The sequence below is a fragment of the Denticeps clupeoides genome, chromosome 4 (genome assembly GCF_900700375.1).
Source record: "Denticeps clupeoides chromosome 4, fDenClu1.1, whole genome shotgun sequence".
Classification (NCBI taxonomy): domain Eukaryota; kingdom Metazoa; phylum Chordata; class Actinopteri; order Clupeiformes; family Denticipitidae; genus Denticeps; species Denticeps clupeoides.
In genome coordinates, this window is record NC_041710.1 from 25,562,157 (window position 1) to 25,577,897 (window position 15,741).

General features: G+C 42.6%; 1 protein-coding gene across 4 annotated transcripts in view; it reads right to left on the bottom strand.

Moving 5' to 3' along the window:
* dlc1 (DLC1 Rho GTPase activating protein) overlaps positions 1-15,741 on the bottom strand; it is a 97,000-nt gene that overhangs the window by 41,025 nt on the left and 40,234 nt on the right. For all 4 annotated transcript variants that reach the window (XM_028978518.1, XM_028978519.1, XM_028978517.1 and 1 more), the window contains one exon: positions 13,199-13,232. In XM_028978518.1, the coding sequence (XP_028834351.1) occupies positions 13,199-13,232 (34 nt within the window). The remainder of the gene's footprint in view (positions 1-13,198; positions 13,233-15,741) is intronic.

Consider the following 15,741-nt stretch of genomic DNA (forward strand, 5'->3'; position numbering starts at 1 on the left):
GGCATCTAGTGTGACCTCAAGTTTGAACTGGGCAGAACTTAAAGTTAAAGGCCGCGTCTGTACAGTCAGAGGTGCTATCTTTGACTATTTGCTCCTGAGGTTATTTCTATGCTGTGCACTCACCGCCTTCCCCCAGTTTCCTGTTGCTCTGTGACCCTTTTACCCCCCCAGATGACCCTTTTCCCTTGGTTCAAAAAGAAGTTAAGATGCCTTCCATTCCTCAACTTTAGTTCAGTCAAAACCAGGGTGTTAGAGAAAACTGTGAAAAAGTAGAAGCAAATCAATCTTTATGCTTTTAGGGGCGTAGTTCAGATAAACTGTTCAATGTATGGGGACTTTTTGCTAAATCCAGATTTATTAGTTTGCTTTTACAATTATTGAAAATGTGAGGTACAGAGGACATGTGTTGTATTGATGCTAAGATCTTGTGTGTTATGCATCACCACATAAACCCGGGCCCTAAAGAGTCTCCATGCATTCATATTCTTTCCAGGGCCTGGGGCATCGAGTGGCATTCTGAAAGTGGTCTTGTGATGCATGTGGCGGTGGGTTCACACTGTTAGACTGGCTGACACACTTGCATATGCAGACACACCCACACATGCATATAGGACTACAGTTTTAATCTGAGCTTGGTCCTGCATTCTAGAACAGCAGGTTCCAACATTCTATCAAATATCAAGGAATTTCAAAATCTTTATGATTTCATGTCAACCCCAACATGTTCCAAGGTAGTTCTGGAAAGAGAGAGAAAGACCAAGGATGAATCCATTTTGTAGAATTTGGGGCTTTGGATGCTTCTCACAGCTTTGAAAGAGCTGGTGTGTAAATGTTTCTCAGGAACCAGAAGGACCCTTGAAGACAGGCAACATTTAACAGCAGTCAAGCTCTACAAAGATCTACCCAGCATGGAGATCTGTATTCATGTTTACAAGAGAGAGGTGAGTTACACTTCATACTACTTGGAAATTTTTTAAAAAATTAAATAAAAGGGCAAATTGTTCGGTGACAGGACAGAAGCCTCGAATTGCAATGTCTGCAACCCAAGCATTCGTGTCAGGATCCGGTCCGAAATGGGGTTTCATTGTTGTCATGTGTAATGTTCCCTAATCGTTTTCACCTGTGTTAATTGTATAAAGCTGCCCTGTTCGTTTCTGTTCGCTGTCAGGTCTTTAAATTTATGTTCCGTGTTCACCAGTGTCTACGTCTCAGATGTCTCCCCTGTCTTGTGCTTCACCATTAAACCCCTGTTCCGTGATGTCAGGTGAAAGCGTCCTTCAATCCTCGTCACTCTTCGTCATCCTCTCCATTCACCTGTATCGTCATGCCCGCATGGATGTGACAATACGCATGCTTCTATCCATCAAATGTTGTCAAAGAGACTGGACACAGTGCACAAGTGAGAGAGAAATAGTCAAATCACATGCACACTGCATAATGACTTAATGTCTATACAGAGTGTCCAGAGCTAAAAAAAAAATGTTTTATTGCCAAATAATGGAAGGTGATTAAGATAAAGCTAAATGTGAAATGAATAGCTGAAACAGACGCTCACGTCTCATCCCTCCAATCAGCCAGAACCAGAAAGTGGAGAAGATAGAAGTTGTCCATTCACAGGAAGACATGTTGTGAATGGAAGTTTTTCAGGCTGGTAAACCAATCAATTATATCCAAAATGTTCCATGACATAATATAATGCTCTTTAAAAAAGGACAAAAAAAAAAAAAACACTTTGGAAGCCCCCTGAGGCTTTTTGAACACAGAACTATTGTCCAGATAAAATTGTTAAAAAAAATAATTGTATTGTAAAGTGTTTAATTGAAATCATTAGGATTAAGTGAAAGCTATTGTCACAACAAGCACAGCACACGGCTCACACGATGAAATGTGTCCTCTGCTTTTAACCATCACCCTTGGTGAGCACTGGGCAGCCATGACAGGTGCCTGGGGAGCAGTGTGTGGGGACAGTACCTTGCTCAAGGGGACTACCTTGGTTGTTTGGTATTTGAACCTGCAACCTTTACGAGTTACGAGTTTCCATCGGATTTACTTTTCCGGATGATGATGCTTCATTATGATGTGTTTATCTCTCTAAAAAAAAGATGAATAAATAAATAACTTCATCTAACTTAAGCACAGCATGTGTTTACCTCTTGGGGCCAATATTGATTATTAAGATCTCTTGTTTGTCTTCTGTTATTGATTCCAGACCACTGGCCCAGACCACATGTCCACACTACAGACCACATAGTCCACACTATGTTTCATATTGTCTGGGTTGAGAATTGTAGACGTGTAGGCTTAAAATTGGGTGAAATATGAATTTGAAACATTGTCCTGGTGGAGCATCTCATATGTCCTGCAGTCTAATGCTGACATTATTTATACATGAAGGCAGGGCAGGTCTGTGTGTTTGAACACTCTCGCTCTTTCTCTTTCTCACACTTCATCCCGACTTTTACCTAATCCATTAATCAATGCATATATGTATACATAATGCAAGCTGTTACAGAATTACAACAATTATCCTTAAATGATGACACACATAAAACACAATCATATACAATCTGTAATATAGACATGGACAAGGACTGTTGGTGGACCGTACATTTTCAGCTGGATGTGATTTTTTTATGAAATATTCTGCAGCCTTTATTTTGCTGCGGCAGAGCCACCGTGTAACGCTAAAGTAATGTCTAAAGAATGCTGCACCGCAGCTGTACTAGACATGACCACTCCCCAATCTGAGCATCACCATACACACACACACACACACACACACACATTCAGAACTGGGGGATGACGCAGCACCTTTCATTAAGGAGGCTGTCTCTCGGACTGCAATAAAGGCGCGTTTAACCCACACAGACGCACTCTGAACAGTCATCACGCGCTCGGAGGCTGCCGCTGTCTGAGGTGTGAACAGAGTGCATGTCGTCAGCCCAAGACCCTCTGCAGAGGCCGGAGTCCATCAGGCAGACACGTCTGCTCAGCATTACCCACTATAAACTGTCATGGCGGGACAGAGGAGCGGCAGGGAAGTGGAGGGGTGGATACTGCAGCATCAGACACTACAGTTAGGACAGAGGCACAAACACTGATGCAGCACACACGTACAGTTCGGACAGAAAAACGTCCCTTTCGACGCATCTCAAACACGCACTCAGATACACACTCACCTCGGCTCCTCCGGATTGGGGACGTTCTGTTAATCAGGTGTATGGCCCGGGACGTGGAGTACCTTATGTGCTCACTGAACGAACGCTGCAGCAGCCTGAGTCGCATGGACCGAGACATGGTGGAGTCCAGCGACGCCCTCTTCTTGCGCTCCACACCTTTAAAACGGACCTGAGTGTGAAATCCCCCCTCTCGGCAGCACGGCCCTGTTCAGCGCTACTCTCTCAGCTGCAGCGCAGAGCCTCTGAGAGCTGCAGCATCACGCTCATGTTCAATACTGCGCCTGCGAGTGAGTGTGTGTGTGTGTGTGTGTGTGAGTGAGAGAGAGAGCATGTACTTAGAGGCCTAGGAGAGTGTTCTGCAGTGTGAATTTTAGAGAAGGCCACATTAGCGAGTCTCAGCGGTTTCATGCTCCATCCTACTTGGTCTCCTCCCAGCCTCTCTCTCTCTCATCAGTGATGCAGTGAGGCATATTGTTCCTGATGTGGTCAGTTGCCAGGCAGTGCGTGAGGGTCTGGCCCTACTGTTGCGAACCAGGCTGCTGCTCTCTTATACATGGCCAGAAAAGAGGAAGAAATGAAGCAAGGCGTACCCCGACTCACTCTTTCGACGCCACACAATGGCAGAATATACAGAGGACATACAAAAAAAAAAAACACACATACACACACACACACCACAATTAACAAGTTAGGGACCTACAGCAACAGTGAAGGAACTGCAAGAATTTACTGGTTCCCATGTAGTACACTGTAGTACAGTGTAGTGGACTCTCCCATATTCTCCAGATGCCTGGATATGGGGTAAGGTTACAGCACTGCATAGAAAACATCCAGTTTTGGCAAAAATGACTACAAAAAAACACTACATCTCCTAAAGGCATGTAGGAAAATGTGTTATGGTGTGATGCACTTTCTTGTCACAATTTCAAAATATATTTTTGTCAATACTTTGCATCACCAAAGAACACCATACCCAAGGTGTGGCATAGTAGTAAAGTGTCATCCTTTGGAGTTTGGGAAACTTTATTGAGAGGTAAAGGCAATTATGAACAGTTCCAAACACAATTTTTTTTTTTTGGCCCAATATTGTAATTCTTCTGCTAGAAAGCGGAACATGAACTGGAATTTCACCTTTCAGCACAACAAGGACCCAGAGGAAATCAACAAAAGAATGGATTCGACAGTAGAAAATGAAGGTTTTGGATATGTCCAGGCACAGCTCAGACTTAAATCCAATAGAAAATCTGTGGTGCGAGAGATGCCTTTGCAATTTGACAGATTTGGAATGCTTTTTGCAAGGGAGAGTGGGCAAGTATTGCCAAGTCAAGATTCGTCAATATGCCTCAACTTACAAGTCCTTCTAACAAAGGATTAGTTTAAGAACACTTATGCATTTTTAAAAATTGTTGTATTTGTTTGTTTTGAACTGGATTATACAGGTTATAGGTGTACCAGATGAAAGGTGTGAAAAGATCGGAAATGATCTATTGTCGTCTAATTTGCAGAAGTCTGAAATTTTAAGAGGGTTTTTGTTTATTTTAACATATGCTGTACAAATCAAGTGCATTTATAATCTCAAACTGCAGGGTGACAGGAGCACACAAACACAAAAATAGCTCACATTACATATGCAAGCATGAACACAACACACAGACACAAAGTATGTTCTCATTAATAAAAGAAACAAAAGCATTAAGCTGCATTATATAACCCAGTGTGCTGAAGCGAAGCTTTGAGCACTAAAACATGCTTATATGTTTTGCCACGCTGTCACGCTGGACTGCAAATGTGCCGTGGCACGGAAAGGGCTTGGGCGGTTAATCCACATTTTGTATTTCTAACACTGATTTGGTGCTGGGCCACAAACAATCAGAAACAGCATCATAAATCCATCCGCTGTTTCCCCACACTCCTCTAGCTAAGGCAACTTAGGACTTAATGTGTAGTCCGGTTGCACAACACAACCGCTCTGTGGTTAGATCGCAGGCTCACACCCTTTTCTGCCTTCCTACGTCTTTCTTCTCATCTTCCCATCTTCTCTTGATCCCGTAATCTCTCTATCGTTTGGTGTTTCCTTCCTTTCAGTTTTGTCAAAGCAGTCTAAACGCTCCTCCCTCGCTCAATGGTGTGTGAATGATGTTTTTTTTTTTTTTTACGAACGCTAAATGCGTGTGTGTCTAGGATCTTTGCCTGTGTGCGTTGTTTCTGCGTGCCTGCATTGTCAGGGAGCGTAAATTTCAGATTAGCTTTCCACATTCCATGAGCCGCGCCAGTGAGCTAGGCAATCATGCTAATTGCCGAGCGCAGACTCCGCACAATGGTGGCTTACCAGGGGGGTAACAGATAGCGCCGGTGCCCCCCCATGCAACCTCTCAGGCTAATTGACTTTACAGCCTTTGGAATAACAGTGGGCGCTTAGGCACAGGCTTCGTTCGTACATACCTCTGCAGCTGCCCAGTTGTGTTTTTTGCTTTTCAACATTTCAAGGGTTTTGCACATCTTATATTTTGTGAAATTTGACTCAGAACAGCTGTGCTTAAGAATGTCAAAAAAAGTTCTATACATTTTTACAAAATGCAGTTAAATAAAACAAAATATAATTTAAATCATGTAAAATCAAATATACCAATAAAATGTGTAAAAATAAGGTGCATTGGGCATCTTGCATTAAGCATGTTTGCTAGCGGGAGGAGCCAGTGTTCAACAGCTTTCACACATCCTAGTTCCTCTTTCTGGATGATTTAAAACCCCAATCCTGTCAAAAATGTCACCTGCCTCAAATTTAAACTGAAAAGTTCTATAAAACAAACTTAAAACAATTTATCCCAGAACCAAAATGTTTTGGTCTGTGGTCTATAGCATTTAATTAAATGCTAGCAGGTCAATATAAAAAACTAATGGCAATGTATGCAGATTTTTATTGTAATTTTAACGACCAATATGGTTATTATACATCTCTCTTTGAACATTTTTCTCAGGTTTCTTCGTTGACCTGGTTCTGAACAGGAAAACAGCGGGGGCATTAAAGTCATTCCTGGCGTACAGTTTCACAGGCTCGTGCCTGGTACCTTTGTGAGACGGATCGTGGACTCTCACCCGACAGTCCAGTACATTCCATTCTTTATATGATTGTATCAGTGACATGAAAGCTTGTCGGTGGCAGCGGGCTTGTGAATGAGAGGTCTGTGTGGGAACAAGTATCCGCGCTTATCAGGACAACACATCAGTGTGTTCTGTCTCTTTTTCATCCTTCTTTTCTCTTGCTGTCTCTCACCTGACTGTGTGATAAACACTGGCCGCAGACGGTGACCTGCTTATGAGGCTGGCAAAGGGGAATGCAGAGACCGAGAAGGAGGGAGAGAAAGGGGGATAGAGCGAGAGAGAGAGAGAGAGAGAGGAGGGGGTGGCATAGGAGAGTTCAGTTGCCACCCTGTAATGCCAAAAATGTGTCAATCTAAAGTAGGGAGAGTACCTTATGTTTGTGAATGAAAACACATTCATCAGCAGAACCATAAGAAACAGGGAGGGATATTAGTTGGTTAATGTGTGTGTGTGTATATGTGTGTTTAGTTGTTTGTTTACTGGCATGTAACATTTATACTCTCCGGGTAACCTGATGCTGTTCCACTTTTAATAAAAATCTTTACTGTTTTTTCCTCCAGGTACAAAAGGCCATACACACACACACACTCACACCCACCCAAAATTCCTCAGATCACACTTATCTCACCATCAGACAGGGGATTTACAGTGTGGTTGTAGTGTGGTGGTTGGCTGTGACTACGGAGAGGGGGAGAAATAGGGTGGGCCGGGAGCGGGGATGGACTGAAGTTTTTAGCAGATAGTACAAACAGGTCTGGTAGGGTCTTAGAATGACTTGAGGTGTAGCTGGGATCCACTCGTCAGGCACTCAGCTTCATTATATGTTGGGGGCTTGTGGGAGATGCTGGACTGCCCACCCCCTGTATCAACCCCCACAAAAAAACAGAGGACTTTTACAGGCATGCGGCATGCTCTCCATATGAGCCAGAGCTGTGATCTTGTTTAGTGGAAAGAGAAATTTTCTCCAGTGTTTAATGAACATTATCAGGGAAGCATAGTCTTTTCCTGTTGTAGGAGTTAGCAGAAATCATTTTCCTGTTATGCACACTTTATATGGGACTACTTCCTGCCAAGGACTCCTTAGGACTGTAGCTGTTCTAGCAGACGAATGTCCATGGGACTCTAAATCTGTAATACACATCCACTGCTATTAGTGTCACACTTTGAAGGACTAAACTCTAAAGAAGGCGAATCAACAATGTTATGCAATGGGCAGTATGGTTGAAAAGGACTTTAAATCAGTACTATTGAGTGTCTCTTGGTGCTTTCTCAGTTCATGAGGTTTGCCATGTAACCCTCTTTGTGTGAGTGCGTGCTAGGGTGCAGGTCCAGCATCTGTATAATAGATGGGCCTATAAATGTATAACACTGTGTACATGCGGCCATAGAAAGCAGTCAGGGAGAAAGTGTGTCAAGCGGATGGGGAGGAAAAATAGCTTGCACAGGATGCGGCTGACTCTAGACCCAGGAATGTGCCTCTGTGGAAAAAGACTGCCACCTTCATTGCCAGGATATCAAATGAATGGTGTGAGGTGCAGCGGCTATAGAGAGAACTTTGTAATGGGAAACAAATGAAAAACAAAACTGGAAAAGCTGAGTGAGAATTGCAATCAACACTAACTGTATCATATTGAAATAGGACGGCTCCAAATGCAGCTAAATGCAATGCTGGCACTGGTCACAGGATTTAATACACTCATTGATCCATTGGGGTGGTTTTCAGATTATAAACAAAATATAATATTTTGTTTCAACAACAGTAACGCTACGGTGGACTGGCATCCTGTGGAGATGATTGTTTTACCTTGTTTGTATGGGGATTTGACCTGGGAAATCTGGACATTTTATATTTATGGGATTTTATTTATCCCATATACCAGCAGTTACTGGGACAGTCAATACCTTGGAAATACACAGTGGGGTAAAAGGATGATATTTTAAAGGCAAAAAAAAATCCACTGACAGACTTCTATGGATCCCAATTACAAAATAATTACTCCAAAAACTGTGTTTTAATGATATTGGTGTTTCAAGAAATGGATGTTTCAATAATAAACCATTTCCAATTCCAGCCAGAATAATAAGGCTAGAATCTGTGTCTGACAATGTGACTATCTGATTATCTTTAAATCTGCTTTGCCTGAGTCAGATTAAAACACAAAAGCCAAATGTTCAAAAAATGCCAGTAAAAACAACAATCACGTTCTGTCATGAATGACAAAGAGCAAAGAAAAATGTAGGATTGCTGACTAACCTCTGCTGAGGTTCCACAAGACTCAATGCATAGACCAGCTGTTTTTTCCTTAAGCAAAAATCCCCAGATGAAATGTTAAGTAAATTTCCCCACAGTGTGCCAGTAATTCCTGAACGAAAAATCGCCTTAACAGGAAATGTGTTAGATCACAAATGATCTGCATGGAGTGTCCGGATAATACAGATAGAACCTGGACATATGGCAAAAAAAAATGTTCTGCTCCTGGAATTGCGGAAATACAGTGCTTAATCTTGCTTCTTTTGTTTATCTCTGCCCCTCCTCCATTATGTTTTTTCCCTGTCTCTTCGCCTTTCTCCCTGATCTATGTCCAGACTGTGCAGTTCAGGTGAAGGGTCAGGCTTTGACCTTTGATTGCTGGGTGCATACCGGTCATTGTGTGCTGTTTATTTTTACCAAATGGGGTTATTTATAGACCATCTCCTTCACTCTACATCACCGGCTCCTCACCCACACATAGCCATGAACACATTTCCTTCCATTGCACCATAGTGAAGACAATAAAAATTGGTTCTTCATAAAACTTTTATTCCCAAATTTACTTATCTTACAGAGAAAATAAAAACAGTGATCAAAATGATTTAATTAACTGCAACTGTGGTTGTTCTAAGTAACTGGCCACACTTTACTCCCTGCCCCACTCAGTAACATCACATAGACTGCCATTGTCAACTCGACTGATATCACCAGAACCTCATGATGGGAATCACATGTTCCAGCTCAAGCGTGCCCATTTCTTTGAGACAAAGCACAGAGCCAGAAAGTGAGGGGAAAATAAAAAAGGAGAGGCAATAAAAGAGAGGGAGAAATGTAGAAATCTGACAATAGAGGGATTCTCTACATTCCCAGACCATCAATATGTGAAGCAACTCACAGATCTCCCATAGGAAGAATATCTTCAGCATACTGCAAAAGTCACACTGCTGATGTTCGATGAAGCGTTGCACCAGCAGGGCTTGCTGCTTTCATTTAACCCAACCAGCAATCACCCCACCTGCAAAACTAGACTTCATGTGCAGGTGAGGTTGCAGAGAAATGGGCATTGGTGAGGATGAATCAATAGGTCTATTGTTTTCTAGGAATACAGCAGGAACTGTATGGGATGAAACTAGAGTCCTTATATTAAAAAGAAGTGAAGTGATTGTCATTATAAAGCACCGCAACAACGAATTGTGTTCTCTGCTTCTAACCCATCACCCTAAGTGAGCAGTGGGCAGCCATGACACTGCCGAGAGCAGTGTGTGGGAGTGGAACTCATTGGGACCTAAGTGACACCTTGTCGGCTCGTGAATCAAACTGGGTCCTCTTCCTTACCCGCTAGGCTAAGGATGTATATTGTACATAAGACAAATAGATTTTGATTCATACCATGTCAGTACGTAACTTTGTGTAGTCGTTCAAACGTAACATGTAGCACCAGGTTCCGGAGAAACGTTGTCCTGTCAACTTCAACTCAACTTCATTTCACACAAAGAAGCAAAGGGAAAAAAAAGTGGGAGGCTTTACGGCCACTTTCCAACTCACAGTCAACTGTCTTTCTCTTTCAAGATCTCATTTCACCTTTCATCCCATGTTCCTGTTTTGCCGCCCATAGAGAACATGAGCATAACTTCCTGCCCGAGCATGGATTTTACAGGAAGAGGAAGCCAGGTCGCTGTCTCTAACAGAGAAGAAGTGTAAAGGAACTCTCTCAGCATTGTAGGGGGTTGGTGTCAGCTTGTCTGGAGACTCTTTCCGTTAAGCAACATCTGACATGTCCTCTTAAATATTTTTTAAGGGATTGTTTTGTCATTGTAATACACAGCATTGAGGCCGCATTATTCACACAATGCAATTTGTTCCCTGCATCCCCTGCTCACCATGTGAGTAGTGAGCAGCCATGAAAGGTGCCCAGGGACCGGTGTGTGGGCACGCTACCTTGCTGAAGGGAACCTCAGGCTCTTTGGGATTTGAACCCGCAACCTTTCGGTTATGAGTCTATTTCCTTAAATGTCAGGTCACCACTGCCCAAAGGAGCATATATATGAGCATACATCTAGGAGACAACAAAATCTGAATGAGAGACAGATTATTTCTGATACCAAAGTCTCCATTTCTCACAACTGTCACGGTACCAGAACGTGAGCACGTGTTCAAAGAAACGAGAAACCCTGTTGCGATTGCATGCAGGCAGGTAAGTATCCTCTGGTTTGATATGCGAATGAGAGCTGGCGTGGGCTGCTGTTTGCATTCTAGGTTGAATTGGGGAAGGGACAGGATGACAGGGAAGAGTGGAGAGGTGAGAAGACTAGTGGGATAATACTTACTGGTTGAGATGGAGGGTTAGTCGAGTTAGCCGAGTCGAACTGACGAATGCCAATCAATGACTGATGGGGCAGTGGTGGCCTAGCGGTTAAGGAAGCGCCCCTGTAATCAGAAGGTTGCCGGTTCGAATCCCGAAGCACCAAGGTGCCATTGATGTGCCACTGAAACACCGTCCCCACACACTGCTCCCCGGGCGCCTGTCATGGCTGCCCACTGCTCACCAAGGGTGATGGTTAAAAGCAGAGGACACATTTCATTGTGTCAACGTGTGCACAATGACAATCACTTCACTTCATGACAGAGTGGCTATTCTGCCAATTTATAGGAGTCACGTTACCTCATTTCCGCGTTTCTCACGGTCACATGAATGGAATCATGTGACAACAACAGCTCCAGGCTCAACTGGCTATCCCATATATCCCTCCTGATAACCCCAGAGCAAGAGCACTCTTAAGCTCTTGCATCTCATGCTTCTGCTTCTGCTTCATGCTACTTCTCATATCTTCAAGACTTGTGTGGTTGAATTAAATTGCAAATTTAAGATGAACCACAACATTATGGCATGCAGACACCCACAGTTTCCAAATAGACAATTTTATTGCAAAACAAGGGTCCTGTCTGAATTTCATCACCAATCAGAAAAAAAGAGAATGTCCTTTCGATAAAAATAGAGACACAAAAGTTCATACACATGTAGAGTGTCAACAGGGCTCTACATGGGGTCCACCCTCAAATGCTCTGAGGGCGGCAGGGCTTGCGTGATGTTCTACCAACTGCCAGAGACCCTTGGAGCCCTCCACATTCCCAGAGGCCTGGCGATCGGCAGAGCGAGAGGGGAGGACAGAGGGGCTTTCATGTGCTGTGAACGCATCCCTTTGTGCAGCTCTTAGGACCGCGTCCTGTGCTTCATCAGAACCCAGTGTGGTTCTCTGGAGGGGGTCGTTGCATAACCAAGGCCACAGGGCTGAAACGGTGGGATCACTGCCACCGGTCATAAACCTGGGGCAGTTTTTCATTATTATTTAACATCCTCAGAATGGACCCTTTATCGGTTACTGCAGGGTCAGGTCACAACTGATTGTAATCATGGGAATGAGTAAAACGTTATGATGTAACAATGCAGATATATTGTTTCACACATTCAAGTTACATCACATACAGGCCCACTGCTCTAATGAGACATTGGTCTGAGGAAGAGAGACTCACAGCAGACAGACAGACAGTGGGGAAGACATGGCCCGTCCAAGGGTGTCTGCCCTGTATTGTTTACCAGCCCACGGGAGATGTAGGGGTGTGTGTAATGAACATAAGACCCCTGCTGCTCCCCTGACAGTCCAGCCAGCCATACAAACATTCCTCAGACAAGCGCCATTATGTTTCCGACCCATTTTACAAACATTTAGTATACTAACATCACGCCGAGGAAGAAAACCCACAGCTGACCTGAGCTACGTTGTCGTACGTAGCATCTGTTTGTAGGTTTCAGACAAGCACCCGTTCCAAGTTTCAATTGCTAAGTATCGGAGGCATTCACCACAAACCTGTTTGTGGCAGACGTTCTTGATTGTGCATCTAAACTGCTGCAATCAGCCCAGAAATCTTGCAGATGGGATTATTATACAACATGTGGTTAGCCCTCTGATGCTAATGAGCCATTATTGCGCCATGCGGCTACCAGGTGGTTTCTACAGTGTGTGTTTGGAAAGAGCCCTGATATCTCACAAAGCATAGCGAGCATAAATACTCTAAAACTTGCACCGTTCCTTTCCTACAGAAGGCACCAACTGGCCTTTTCTCTGCATCCCTGCCCGTAGGCAAGCATGCGAACAAAATGCAAAAGGCATGCTGGCTTCAGCTGACTCGAGGTTTTCACATTTTCACATTACTGATCATTACTACTGGATGTTCTAGTTAAGTTTTCACACTCTGGTGACGAATAATTCTAAATGTACACAGGCTTCATTTTTATGACACAAGTTACACAAGTAACGACTGACACCAATGGCGCTAACACATTCAAAGTGTCAGGCCTAGGGGGAAGATTTACAACAGGAAACCACCAGCAAGGAGGGGCATGATGGAAGGTGAGGGGCAGTTGGGCCAGTGCAAGGCATGTAGCTTATCTTTAACAGACGGTTTCTTGGTTGTGAATTGAGGAAGGGTTTCGCCTTTGTAAACATGGTACAACAACCCAAAACATACTCAAAAGGCCATGGAATAGTGCAGCGAACGCCAACCACAAACTGTAGAATGTACAGCTCATTGTATAGCAGACTGGCCAACCAGAAGCTGATAACAACGGACAAGTTAACTTTCAATAATTAAGAATTCCCGGACTTACCAGCTTTATCCTTTTCTGCAATGGCCGTGGGCATCTGCAAAATCAAAAATGAAAAAAAAAGCAATGTCAGTCATATGCTTCCATAATGAAGTAGTGTTTTGAAATAACTCTGTGGGAGGTGAGCATTCAGATGGTTTCCAATAATTGGGGTTTTAATGCCTTAAATGTGCTGAGTTAATCTCATAATAACAAAATTTGACGTGGTTGTGAAGGAATGTTGCGAATGCGTATTGCAATGGTATTCCGATGATTCATGATAATTTAATATTTGAGTTGGACGCAGTGTGAAGTTGTTATTCACAAAGTTAACAGTCTCACAACAGCTGGCCCAAAGACGGAGTGAAGACAGCACTGTGGGACAGCAATGATGACTAGTAAAGCATTATCCTTCTTTACACTTTGTAGTCATATATTCATGTAAGAAAGAAAAAAGTAGTAAAAAGACCCATCTGATCTAAGATACAAGGGCAAGATATTCCATAATCTAGAAGAAACCTTGACAGGCTAAAAACATTCCTTTCAGTATGAGGAGTGACAGAACCCTGACCCAGCCAGGCAAGGTTTTGTAGGCATAGCAGATAAGAGTGTTTTTAAACATGAAGCAGGGCACTGACCAAGACCCAACACATAGTTCTGTTACATTTATTTAATTGAACCACAAGCACATAGACATTTAGCATTTTGGACATATATTTTGCAAATTCTGTAAGGTTACATAGTGTATCAATTTGCTCAAAAGTTATGTATATGGATGGACATTTAAAAGACACAACTAGGTTGGTTCAATAAGGACCTGGGATGTTAAAGACATTGTGTAATAATTAGATAGTCAGAAGGGTTACTGTTCATAAGGAACGGGGCTGGAATGCACAGGGTCTCTCTTGCTGCCATTTGACCTGACTGACCACCGACCTTTGACACTTTCTAATCCACAGCACCCCTGCAAACACAGCCACACCCTCAGAACTACAGTGGATATAAAATGTGTGCACAGCGCTGTTAAGAATTCCAAGATTTTGTGAGACCATAAAAATTATTTCAAAGGTTTTTCCGCCTTTAATGTGACTTAGAACCTGTACAATTCAATAAAAACAATAAGCATTGTGCATTTCTGACTTTGTTTTCAATTTGAACTTTTTGTACACATAGTTTGTACATGTTCACCTATTGCTGTCATCGCCCCCACACACTATTACACACACACACACACACACACACACACACACACACACACACAGAAATTGTTTGATCATCTCTCTTTATATGATCAACATCGCCACCTTATGACATCTCATGTCTGAACAAGTTGGTGGTCTTTCATACTGGGGTCCAGATGTTGTTTCAAATAAAATAGTGAAAGTTATTGTCACATGTAAGACACCACAGCACAGCAACCAGTTCATACAGTGAAATGTGTCCTCTGCTTTTATCCTGGGGAGCAGTGCATGTTGACAGTACCTTGCTCAAGGAAACCTCAGTGACACCATGGCACTCTCCTGTGTCTCTACACATCACTCCACAGGATTTCAAAAGGGTTCACTTCAGGGAATTGAGACTTGGTAACCCCAGGATTTGACTCTGGATTTGACTCTGCAACAGTAATACTTTGAATTTTTTTTTAACTTTTTTAAAATTCTTCTCATTGTATGTGGTGTTTATCAAGTTATAGGTCATAACATTTTTTTTATTATCACTCTTTTTTCAGTTAGGTAGCTATATTTATGATTTCTGAATCAGTTCTCCCTCATTTGTATATATATATTTTTCACTTTGCCATAAACTTCTGTGTTCTGTGTATCATCATATTTGTATTAAGTCAATCCATATACACATCAACCAATATAACAATGTTCAATTGAAATGATATTATATAGATTTTTTTTATGAGGAATAACTATATTGTTAATGTTTAAATCAAAACAATTGTATTAAAATTTTATTTTTTTCAACACAAATTCAATCATTTACTAATTTATCATTTTTTATCTGTGTTTTACTCATGACTAGAACATTATTTTAGAAGTGTATAACAGCCATAAACACATTCTCCTCTGTACCCATCTCCCCTTTTTCACTCAGCAGACCTCAAGACACAACACACTGGAGGGAAAATGCATCTTATCTCGGTGGAGGGTCTCTTATGTCACATGATGGGCTTTTGTTTTAGCTAGATGTAGGCAGGGTCCTTTGAAAAGAAAGATTAATAACCCACCCCATATCTCCCATTCCTCAGAGACTGCAGTTTGACTGGCACCTTGCTGATCAATATGGCTCCAGACTGCAGGCTGGGACAGGCGTATGGGCAGAGCAAGGTCAGCCTGATACAGAGTAGTTCTTCGATGAACAAAGGCGGAATGTGCAGAAGAGATAACACAAAGAGGCCAGGATGCTAGATACTTACTTCCCCAATCAGATTGTGTTTAAAAATGTAAAATGCCATTAACATACTGAGCCGATTGAAATAATAAAAAACTTTTTGGGGATAGGCAGTCATTGAGGCCGGTAATCTCAACATCCAGCAGAAAGCTCATAAATGAGCTGCC